Below are 12356 nucleotides of genomic sequence, written 5' to 3'. Positions count from 1 at the left end.
GTACATTTAACATAACTTGAAAGGGTTCTTATAGTGACAATATTCTGCATTAAATAGATTGACCATTAGTTTTAGAATCTCTAAATGTTTTTATCCTGACAGACATCCAGTGAAGCAAGACTCTGTAGAGTCACAATTGAAGCGGGTTGATGCCACCAGAGTTGATGCAGATGATATCGTTGAAAAAATATTGCAGAGTCAAGACTTCAGTTTAGACTCCAGTGCAGAAGGTATAGATGGGGAAAACAAGTAAAAACTTGAAAAGATGATGTACAGTAGAGGCCCAAATGTACTAATTTAATGAATGCGCCCCCAGCTCCTACTCCCAGTGTGGGTAGGGAGTGTTTATAGACAATGCTGGGAAAACTCCTAGCTGATGCTGTCTCCAGATAGGAGTGTGGGAAGGAAAATTGTTGGGCTTTGTGTCCCTGGGGCCCATTGCTTCAACTAAGTGTATGCAGCAAAGGGCAGAAACAATCCTACAAGAAAATTACCTTCCCTAAAGCACAGCTTATTATAATTAGTTCCCAGTTGTTTTCAGAAGCAAACATTTTTAAATATCATTTACGAAGTTAGGAGATTTAAAATGGCTTTTAAAAAATTCTTGAGAGAATATTTGTATGAAAATGTTGAAGAGGTCATATTTAAACATGTTAATTCTTTGCTTTGTAGAAGAAGGGCTGAGATTATTTGTGGGTCCTGGGGGGAGTACTTCTTTCGGAAGTCATCATCTACCCAATAGGTATGTAGTTGAACAATTAATATTTGCTAGGTACCAGTAAACAAAGGCATATTGTACTAGGTTTTTATGAATATTTTGTCTCAGATATATGCCAGTTCCATTTTTTCCAATTACTCCAGTGATATGGATTATAAAGGCAAAATTTTCAAATTTAGATGCTTATAGTTTCCTAAATCCACATTTATGCAGCCATGTGGCAGTGATCTAACTTTCAGAAGTTCCAAACATTTGGGAGCTGAGGTTGCTCAGCATCTTGGAAGTGACTTTTCAGTCTGGGTGTCTAAATATGGATTCAGATGTCTAACTCTAAGCATCCAGGTTTGAAAATGTTGGCCTTACAGACTTTCTCTGTGTCCAGTTATTCCACAGGCTAATTGATCTTGTCTCAGGAAACCTTTTTTCTATTAGACTTGGCTATTTCTTTAGTATCTAAACTCTGATACTTTCCTGATGCTCAGTTTAATTTTCCTTCAGTTTAATCCCATTGCTGCTACTCTTACTTGCATATAATAAATCTTTTCTCCATATTTTCATCCTTCAAATATTTGTGATCTGAGACAGACCCTTCCCTCTTCTTTCATTTTTGATCTCACAAGCAGACTATACAGATATAGATGTTTTTATGTCTTGTCTTAAATCTTTCTAGCCTCTCAGATCATTGCTGTTCTCTGAAACCTCTCCAGTTCTGATTTCTGGCATTAATGCTCAGAGCTGAATGCTATATTCCAGGTTTGGCTGCATCTGAGTAATACAGAATAGGATTTGCAATCCCAAATGGATTGCTTATTGCTATATTTCATGGTAATCTTATGCCTAATATAGTGTCAACTATCAATCCTTTATTAGGATGTAGGTCAGACTGATGTTAGATACAGAGATACCAGTTCATCTGCCTAAGATTACAAAATGGCAAAGTAAGCATTTTGTTGTAGTGTAGGATGCTGCTGCTGTAGAGTAATTTTGAAGAAGTAAGCAAATGACTACTTTGCAGATCAGATAGCACACTTTCTCTTTGTGATAGTGCGGTCGGTCAAGGAGGAAGGCAGCAAGAGCCTTAATTCTGTGTCAGGGCGATGTGGCCCCGCAGTTCAGAACTGAATTAGTGTATCCTAGTGTGCTGCCTTCTAACTACCCTGTGGGGACTCTGGTGGCATAAACCTAATTTGTGTTAACATAGTTCTGTTTGAAAAAGGACTATGTTAATGTGAACTAGCTACCTTTTAGTTCATATCAGCAGCATCCACACAGGATAACTAGAGCACAACAATCTGATGCATGCTGCAATTCACACCCCCTAGTCTGCACCGTGGGGCTGTATAGACATAGTCAAAGACTAATGACTAATCCGTGACACCATCCAGTTATTGACTACAGGTGCCTCCTTGTAACCAGATGGAGGGGGCTAACGCTTTTATTTCTTTTCTGGTAAATAATACAACTTTATTGGCTAAGTGTCTTAAACCACGGGTTATATGTAACCACTATGTGCTGAGGAAATTGTTTTAACTTCCCTATGGTAAATTAATTTACCCTCTCTTGTTCTTCCCTGAAAATAAATATTATATATAAATATATATAAAATGAAAAGCTCTTATTTACAGTTCTTGCTGGATGGCATGATGGGGTGCTTGCTAACCTGCATGTTTGTAGTTATACTATAACAGTTTTACACACTCCACCATGGCAAATGTTTCCAGATGTATATTTTTGTTTCTTTGAATGTGTAAGCCAACAGAGTCCATTGTTCTGTATTCAGTACTAGTTACTATCTTCCATTTAAATTAGAACTGAAAAATTTGTTCATTTTGCCATTTTTTTAGGGTGGGATCTGGAACATATGAACAAGTGGTGATTAAACGCTAAAACAGCAGGATTTGAACAGAAGAATAGTTGTAGAGTTCCTGACTGGATAATTAAGATGTATTCATTTAATTCCAACAATTATCAAAGGCAATGGGATGAGATGGACTCTTTCAAAAGGCCAACTAACATTTGGTCTGAATTGTCTGAGTTCCTTCACATCTATAGTAGTATCAAAGCAATTTTTAGCTATGTATGCCTTGTACAAGTGCATAACCATTGTTGTGACAGTTACCTGATGTTAGTGGAATAATTGCTTTTGTAATTTAAGTGTAAAACACCTTATGGAAACTTGATAAATGCTATCTATTTGAATATAGTTTTTTATATAGAAGTTTGTTAGTGAGGATGTGTTCTGTTTTTACAATTTGGCTTTCAGAAGAAGCCCCTTAAAAAAAAGATCAGTTTTAAATTAATCTAGTTTAAAACTTAAATTCTACCATTAGAAATAATTCTTTATAAATAACTTTTAAAATATTACTTGCCATTTCAGTGCTATAATGGCTAATCCCCTTCTGTCAGGCCATAATTAATATAAAATGGGATTTAATGCTTCCAAGAAAACAAGTAAGTTGTGTTTTAAATATATCATTATCTGCCTCAGTAATACTAAACTTGCAAATGCATTGAGCATAATTAACTGTAAGGTTGAGTAGCAGATGATGGAGACAAATATATAAGTAAAATACAAGTGACTAGGTCTAATAACATCAGACAATATGTGCTGCTACTTGTAAATAAAATCTGGTAGTTTAAGTGCATCAGTGAGACTTCTGGCCCTATGTAAATGACAATATTTAAAATTTCATATCAGAATTACCAAGTCACAGTAAAGCACTCAACAAACAGGTCTCGTATGCCTTAGAATAGTATGATTTTATGGTTTGGGGTTTAAAACTTGAATCTGAGTGAGATTTAGCTGTCTAAACAAAAAAAAAGCTTCTTCTAAAGGTGACTTCAATAACGCATGAACCGTGAAGTTCAATGGATGGTACTGTCTGGTAAAAGATGGTTAGCATCTTAACACTAAGAACACATTTTCTAGCTTAACCCTTCACAGCTGGGTAGTATATCACTTACATCAGCAGGTGCCTCGTTCCTGGGGGGGTGGGCGGAAGATGGGGAGGGAAGACTACCGAATGAAGCTTTTAAGAATAAATGAACACCTAGACTAACTACTATCCGTGTAATTTACTAACAAAAGCACTTTATATAGTATACATGAACGCTGCAGTCGGAAAAAAATCAACCTCTGGGCAAAGGACTCATCTTTTTTGTGTAGAATCTAACTGCGTCACTATCTGTCCATAGCTTCACTCTGAGGCATGAAAATTCAGACCTAGATGTACTTACTGTACTTGAACTTGCACAAATGGAATGACTTGGTCAGAAATATATTAGTTTTAGACAAAAATTAAATATCTTTTAACAAAAAATTGTTTTGCTGACAACTGTAAAAGCATCTGTTTATTTTTTTAAAAAAAGATTCTGGGTGGGATGACAATCTAACAGTTCAGGTTTTGATATACTGTATTTTAGTACTAAATTGCCATAAAAACCCTAGTGTTGCTGAAAATTAGTCATACAATTTACGAATATGATCAGATAGGTTTGAATGAATCAAAACAATACTGTAGCCATTTTTTTCTTTAACATTCTGACGATTTCAAATTTTTCTCTGAATCAATTGATATTTAGGATACTTCTCTGGAAGTATAATTTAAAGTCTTAATTCATAGGCTGTATTAAGAAAACCTTTGTTTTACATGGCTTTTTTAAATAGATTTTACTTTTTCATAAGTGTATAGTATAAAATATTAATGAACTCAGTGTTTTATTTACATTAGCTTAAAGGAAACTTTAGAGTTCAAATTTTGTTGAATACTGTTAGATGAGAGCTATTTCTTCTTAATTATGGTACTTAAAAGGAGTATTTTTCTATTTCCCCACTGTTTGTGTAATTTTTTTAATTTACTTTTCTAATGGGTAAAATGCAACTTCCTAATAACTGCAATTAAAGGTGAGTGTGGAGAGATGACAAACTATGCTTACAAGAAATGTAAAAATGATCCTTTCATAAAAAAAAGTTGCCATTACTGTGTTTACATAATAAAGATAAAACATGCCAGTTTCTGTTTTCCAAATTTTGAATAGAACATATTGATAAGGTTTCTGGGATTGAATTAAAATTGAGAAACCACCGCAATAAAGTATGTAGGGTATTTTTATGAAAGACAAAATTTTGCAGTTCTAAATTGTTTATGAAGAATGATGATGGAGCCTAAGAACACCACTACTAGCTGACAGCTCTTTCTAAGGGGCGCAGGACTTCAGGAGGGCCGGCCCATTTTTTTCTGTAACTTAGAACATTGGCTTTACACACACTGATTTAAACCAACTTCTTACTCCTCCTGTAAAGCGATCCATAATTTGCTTGTTGCCACAAACAAGTAATTCTAATTTTAAAACACTTCTAGTTCATATATACAATCTCTTTAAATGCAAGCTGTCTAGTATCACATCTTGCTATTTCATCCTTCTTCAGCATAGTCTGCTTTTTTTAAATGTTAAATCTATTAATCCAATCCTTCAGCTAATATTACAAGCCTGTTATTTGTTGTAGACATTTACCAGATTTTACTAAAAATGTACAACTGTAAAAGACATATTAAGTGCACAAAGCAGAATTTGAAGTGTCCTTAAAGAATTTGAGGAATAGGAGCTGGCTGCTACCGATTCTTTCCTTAAAATAAAGGAATCCATATTTTTAAAATAATGTACAATGCATATTTATATTCATAATTTGTAAGGACAGATGCTAAATCCATAATATTATCATTTAGAGGAAAACAAGTTTGTGGTGCCACAAAGCAGGTTCGTTTCAGATACTCAGTTAAAATACTCAGGATATACATTTTTAATAATCTAGTAACCAAAAACCCCCCTTGCCCTCTGGCTTTCCTGAAACACCATGGTTCTCTGACTGCAAAATTATTCATGGCTTAAAGTTTAAATGTCTGGGGAGTGCTGTTTTATCTTGACTTCAATAAAGCATGTTTGCAAAACCACCTTTTAGTTTTGGGCTGCTATATCTGCTATTTCTGTCAGTGTTCAGAACAAAAGTTAAATGGTCCTTTCACTTGAAAAGGCAAATGTACTACTTAGAGTTAACGTTGAAAGTGTCAGAAGATTAATTCTATATTGGCCCCTTTTTTGGAATATCATTTTAATAAGTTTTTAATAGTAGTACTCCTTGGTTTTGCAAAACAGTGCTGAAATGAAGTCAGTTCTTCATTTTACTTCATTTGTTTTTCAAAAATAAACAGGGCTCCTGTAATAACCCGGATCTTGTCAGGGTCTACTGACTGAACATCAACTGCATGGCACAACATGGCATTAAACTTAATGCCAGGCTAACTTACTTTGAAGGTAACCTAGTCTGGAACTAACTTATTTTGAAATAATGGTATGTCAACAACTATTCCTTCAGCAAGAAGTGCCATTGTCAGTTAATTCAGAGGAACCTTAAACATTTAGAATTTTCCATAGAACCTAGAAAACTGTTGCAAAATGTAGTTTTGGTTGCATTGACACCAATGGGTCCAGCCTTTGGATGAGATACAGCATGAGTTACTGCAAACTAGTGTGTTGGTTCTGTGCTTAAGAGCTGAAATAATACTCAGCATCATGAATCATATAGTGTATCAAAAGTACAGATTTTAGTGTTAACATTACAAGTATTTAAGCCATTGGTATTATCTGGTTTCCATACCTAATTTTGACAAGCATTCATGCAAAATCCATTATGTCCCCCAGCAGGATTTTTGAGTATTAAGTGAGTAATAACATTAATATTACTACTGTTTCAGTGCAAAGAAATTAAGTAGTAATTACCTCTCCCTTTCTGTTGCATATTTTGCATTTTTATGTAACTCATTACTATTACAGCAAGCTATATAACTGAAAGCCAAACTGCATATATAACTTGTAAATGTGGTTTTATGCTACTCTCAATTTGGATTTTGGTGCATGTCTTGACAAACTTGTCAAAAACAAGGAAATAGATGGTGACAGGCTCACAATCTTTTTTTACTTGTGGAAAATGGGTAATTGAAGGCTGCCTTGTGAAAAAATGTATTGTACGAACACATGCATAGTACCATTACCTGGTAAATTCAGCTTTTAATTCTATTTTCAAATACACAGATAGCTGAAGCCCATGAAGTAGGCAGTTTGTCTTGATTGAAGTAATTTTGTCCTCCTGCCATTAAAATCTTAGTAGGAAGGAAACATTTTGTATGTAATGTTCAAATTTGAATAAAGCACTGTATTTTGTTGGTTTATTGTTTACACTTAACAGCAAAACTCCATGAAGTGATTCCTTAAAGTATGTCTCTTATACTTGGAGAATGACCTTCGTATTTATTGTGAAAGCTATATTACAATGAAATCTAGAGAGACTGACTTCTAGTTAAATGTGTGGGTTTTTTTTTTTTTTTTTAAATGGTAAAATTTGTAATGTAAAAATGTCCTCAGTCAATAAAAAAATCAATCTTCAGCTTGGAATGGTTTGGTTTTTTTTAAACAAGTGCTTGTTGAGATTAAAAGAATCTAGTCTACTATAAAGTAAGGGAAAATGCAGATTTTCCTTTTTGGGAAGGACTAGTAGAAACCATTCTCAATGGTTTTGGGATGGATTCCAGGTGTTCCCTCTTCTGACCACAAATAGGCAGAGAATTCTTTGCTTTGTCTCCTGACTGTTTGGGGAAAATACACATTTATCACTTGCCCAGAAGAATTTTGTTTATACTCGAGGAAACACCTACCTCATCCTAATAGGCAAATGAATATTGCACAATGAAGTGGCTAAATCTCCATCTTATTGGTGCACAACATGTACATTTTAGTGCCAAGCAGGTCACATTAAAGATACACTGCCAAAGGCTGCATTCCTTATATGCACCCAGTTGACATCTTTAAAATATATATTTAAACTGACTCTTAGGACCCCCAAATCCCACTGCTCACTACAAAAGAGAACAGCACCATTTCCACAAATGATTTGGAAAAGTTGGAGCTGTCAAGCTGAATGATTACTAAAACCGAGCCCAACCATTTATGCATACAAGTAAGCAGAAATTTATAGTAGGACCCAGCACTTTACATTCTTCATCTAAGCACACAACTCAACTTGCTAATTTTTTTAAAACCCTGCTCCTTTTAAAATCCTTCACATACTGGGTATAGCTGTTAATTTACCACCCCATTTTCCCTTCTTTATAAAACTCGCCAGTTTTTCTTTTCTCACTTTTTCCCTTTTTAGTATAATTTCTTGCCATTCACAATTTATTTAAATAAACAATCTTTGCTGGATATATAATTGAAGCTTACTAAAAAAGTGAGTTTTAAGCCTAGTATTTCTTTCACTCTCATTACTTATGACAGCACAACAACACTGTTCTTGAATATAAAACTCAGAACTGATGCTAGGGCCATAGGTAACTATTACAGACAGATTGTGAAAATAATGCCTGGCTATATTAGCAATAGCGTCCATTCCAGCTACCCTTGCACAGTGAAGAATTAAATTGTTACAACATAGTTGGTTATACCAAGTAAAATAAACAAATATCCAAAAGTATATTGATTTATTACTAGCCATAAGAAATCTCAAACTCATCTCCTGTTAAGTACTTTAAAGCAGAGTGTCTTCTCAAGACACATTTGTAAAAAAATAGCTGGGCACCAACCAACTTGTTGAGTATGGGCAGGGTTGGTAGTTTGTGTTGTGGGTTTTGTTGTGTTTTTTTTAGCTGCTGCCACCTCTGCTGCTCTCCCTTATTTTTACTCGCTTTCTTCCTTCGTTTTGTGTGTATATATAATAGGATGTACAGTGATCATTACTACAGTTAAGTTTAATGCTGGAGTTAGAAGGAGGAAGAGGCCACCACTAAAGAACAAGAAATATGCATAAGTGTATACACTAACTTAGTGATGAAGGGAGGGCAAGAAAAAGATTGCTATGGCACGGGTAAAAGGGGCATGAAATACCGGATCTTGCATTTACTTCATTCCCATGTCAGACATGCCACACATGGATAAAATTTGTCATCAGGAAGAGTGGGAAGTGATTTATTACTCTACTGGTTTGTGTGTTAAAATACACATCCTCATGGCACAGCCTAGATAATCTAGTGATTATAGAAATAGCTGCACACTAATCCCACCTCCGCTGGAATTTTTCACAGAGCTAGCACATACATGAAGTTTGCAATGCGTGGGGCAGAAGATTCTCATACAGCACCTTTCCGTATCAAAGACAGTAACCAGCAGGATTAATGAGGACTGCTAGTTTAATTCTTAAAATGTATTCTTTTGGTATAATTTAGTTCTTTTTTGCTGATGTTCTTCAAAAGCTACATGACTTCAAATACTGTACATACACCCTCAGACTTGTGTAGTTTTGTAAATTAGCCACTTAAGATTGGTCCAAGGTGGAAGTTACACTTCTACGTACACTTAGTGATCACAAATAAGATTGTTCTTACATTTGGAAACAGTGTTGTGTTCAGGGCTCAATTACCACCTCCTCGCAGGTAGTCAATATTCTTCCTTACTGATGTGTCTAACACTAGGTGCTGGCACAAATTTACTTTTTTGGGGGAAGGAAAATGTTTTCCCATTTAACTACACACTAACTCAAGTTAGCTCGTTTATTATGTTATGTACAAGAAAGCAAACCATATAGTATATTTTTAATAAGAAATATTCTGTCAAGTAAACTGTTTTTTCTGCTCATTTGAAAGGAGGAACCAACCCAAACAAACTTAAAAACCCAGTCATAATTGGATAATCCAAACCTCATCCTGTCAATATAATCACAATGACAAAGTACTGGGGAGGAGAACTTTTGTAATATACATATTTAATTCCCTCAAAACACACCCAAAGCAAGGAACAAATAGTGTAGAACTCAATTTTCATGCTAACAGTGAGGATTTTTTGTTTGGGAAAGCTCTGGAGATGTGACCATTAACTCCACAGGCTTCTAAGAGAGGTTTATTCTGAAAATTCTCAGTGAAAATGACACTGCAGGTCAAAGGCATAGTGTGAGAATAAATTATGCAGCAACATCCATTTGCACAGTACTTTACAGACAAATTCCCAAATAATTTATAGTTTAAAGACAAAATGGAGGACAGCATGTCAGAGGGAGTAAGATGAGAGGATTACTACGTTAGAGTACAGAACAAGCTGTAAATAGAGTTTTTCAGGAGTGCTTCCTGCACAACATAATGTGAGGAGTAGAGAGCCCTTCTCTTCTATGGTATTATATACTAAACTAGATATTTTACCTATATTATTAGTGTCAAAATTAGATGTAGCTTGACAGGACATTACCAGGAAGACAACTGAATCCTGTGCTATATCCTACAAATATTATATGCTCAGTATGCTACAGTCTGCCAAAAACATAGCAGCCAAAACATCCCGTCCAGTTGCTCTGACCACATTCAACCCCTACTAGCTTCCTCTCAACACATCTCATTAACTCCACATTCAAAATTCTTCACTACTCTGCTCTTGCATCTATCTTAGCTTTCTTTTCCTGTTACCTTTATTGTTCTCTTTCCCCCACACACTCTCCCTCCACCCGTTATTTTATTTCATGCCACACACCATGCCTAAAATAGCTTCCTTTTTCCTTTGGACACAACCAACCTCATTCTAATATTTTGGCTAGTTTTCCACCACCCATTTTCGTTTCCCCCAAATTCAGACAGCAATCCAACTATGCAGTCAACTTATGGGACTTAACACAGCTGCCAGGTCGTAAACTCTGACTTCTGTGGCATTACAGAAATAAAGCTAAGGATAAAGCATGATTTTTCCATCCATTAGCAGATTCAAAATAGCTGTAAAATTGAGATTGTAATAGCTTTAAATTAATTAAAAATAGGAAGAGACCTATTACAAACACAGTGATTGTCATAATAGGAAGAGTAGTTAACTCATATAGTGCTTTCAATCTATAGATCTCAAAGGCTTTACAAAAAAGGTAAGTATAATAAGAACATTGTATCAAGGCAGACTGTTTTAGATAGTTTAACCTGACCCCGCCCCCCTCAAACAATGACTGCTTAGAGAAGTGTGCCATCTCCTGGTCAATGACAGTGTCACATGTAGACAAATTTTTATTCTGTACACTGTTCCCTTTGGCTTCCTTATTTATAATATTAGGATTGTATGGCCCAGATTTTAAATTGGAAGTTGATGCAAATGCCTATATTTAAAACATCTAAAATAAAATTGATTATTATGAAGAGTCCTGTTTATCATTATGGGAAATTCTAAGGGAAGGCTTCACTGTACTAAATAACTACATTAGTTTAATTTTAAAATTGCTCTAGTTAAACCAATACAAACCCCATAATGTAGACATATTTGAATCAGTTTAACTTAAATCAGTAAGTTACCAACATAAGCTAAATTAATACAAGGCTATAGCTACACTAGAGAGCTTACAGCGACACAGCTGTAAGCTCTCTAGTGTAGCCGCTCTAACAAGGTGAGAGAGCTCTCCTGCCAACTTGCTTAATCCGCCCCAAGAAGCGGCAGTAGATATTTTGGCAGGAGAAGCTCTCCAGCCAACATAGCATTGCCCACAGTGGTTCTTAGGTTGGTGTAACTTATGTCGCTCGGGGAGTGGCTTATTCACACTCCTGAGCAACTTAAGTTATACTGACATAAGTGGTATTGTAGACATAGCCTAAGCCATGGCTCTACCACTGATTTACTGTAACAGATTGGGCAAGTCACGACTTCTCTTTGCTTCAGTCTGAATACTTTTACAAAGAGGCTTACTTACCTACCTCACACGGATTTGTAGGTCTTAACATTTACAAGGTGGTTTGAGGTCTTCCCATGAACAGCATCACAGACACAAATTATTTTTAGATTCCTTCTTTTCTCTTTAAGATGTTAACATCCAATACTAATTCCCAAAAGTGAATATTATATAGAAGGAAAAAGTAATCAGTCCTGTTATGTGGAAGTGAAGTTTTTTGGAGTATAAATCCTTTGAGATAAAGGCAGCCAGCCCAATATTCACATAGACCAATTTCCTACTGGATTTACAAAACAAAATATTAGGGGATGATCTTTCCAAGAAGTGTAACCATATTTCCATAAGCACCACTGTAATTAGATTTGACATTACATTCAAGGCAAATATTGTTCCAATTCTGCCACAACCTCCTGTTCCCTATTTTAAATGAGCAGGCTACTAAGTAAATTAAGTAAAGAAATACCAATAAGGAAAAACAAAAACTGGGGAAAGAAAGAAGGAAAAGAAAAATCCTAACAGACCTAGTATCTCCTAAATGTGTCTTACAGCCACTGAGTAGCAGAGATATCTTCAAAGAAAGGACAAGCTAATGATACTGAACTCTGCACTAATTAAATAGCTGGGCTCATTATTAGCCAAAGAACAGTTTATTTACAAGTTTTGAATTTCACATATTTAACATTTAAGGCATTTACAAGTTAACTGTACAGCCAAAAATAAAAATAATTAAAAAAAACCCACCAAGGAGGAAGTAGATCTAAATAGTTTTGTTTAAAAGTTAACATTTAGTAAGCATAGCTGTTTAACAATGATGGAAAAATTCCACACAAAACAAAGTAAAAGCATTAATAAGCTACAAAAGCATTTGGTGTGAGGTGGAATGCTCCAAAGCAGTCATCTCTTTCA

At 35.2% G+C, this 12356-nt stretch overlaps 1 protein-coding gene across 4 annotated transcripts in view; it reads left to right on the top strand.

The window, feature by feature from the left end:
• EEIG2 (EEIG family member 2) overlaps positions 1-7160 on the top strand; it is a 36575-nt gene extending 29415 nt beyond the window's left edge. For 2 of the 4 annotated variants that reach the window (XM_067538331.1, XM_067538327.1), the window contains 3 exons: positions 76-230; positions 673-742; positions 2563-7160. In XM_067538331.1, coding sequence (XP_067394432.1) covers positions 76-230; positions 673-742; positions 2563-2605 — 268 coding nt within the window. In that variant the 3' untranslated portion in view covers positions 2606-7160. Of the gene's footprint in view, positions 1-75; positions 231-672; positions 856-2562 lie in introns of those variants that run through there. The other 2 variants (XM_067538330.1, XM_067538328.1) reach the window with 2 other exon arrangements.
• Positions 7161-12356: the final 5196 nt, after the last annotated feature.

This window comes from Emydura macquarii, unplaced genomic scaffold (assembly GCF_026122565.2).
Source record: "Emydura macquarii macquarii isolate MOO-44397 ecotype Brisbane River unplaced genomic scaffold, CSIRO-AGI_Emac_v2 contig_480, whole genome shotgun sequence".
NCBI lineage: Eukaryota > Metazoa > Chordata > Testudines > Chelidae > Emydura > Emydura macquarii.
Note: the sequence above shows the minus strand (reverse complement) of the source record. Positions and strands in the feature narration are given on the sequence as shown.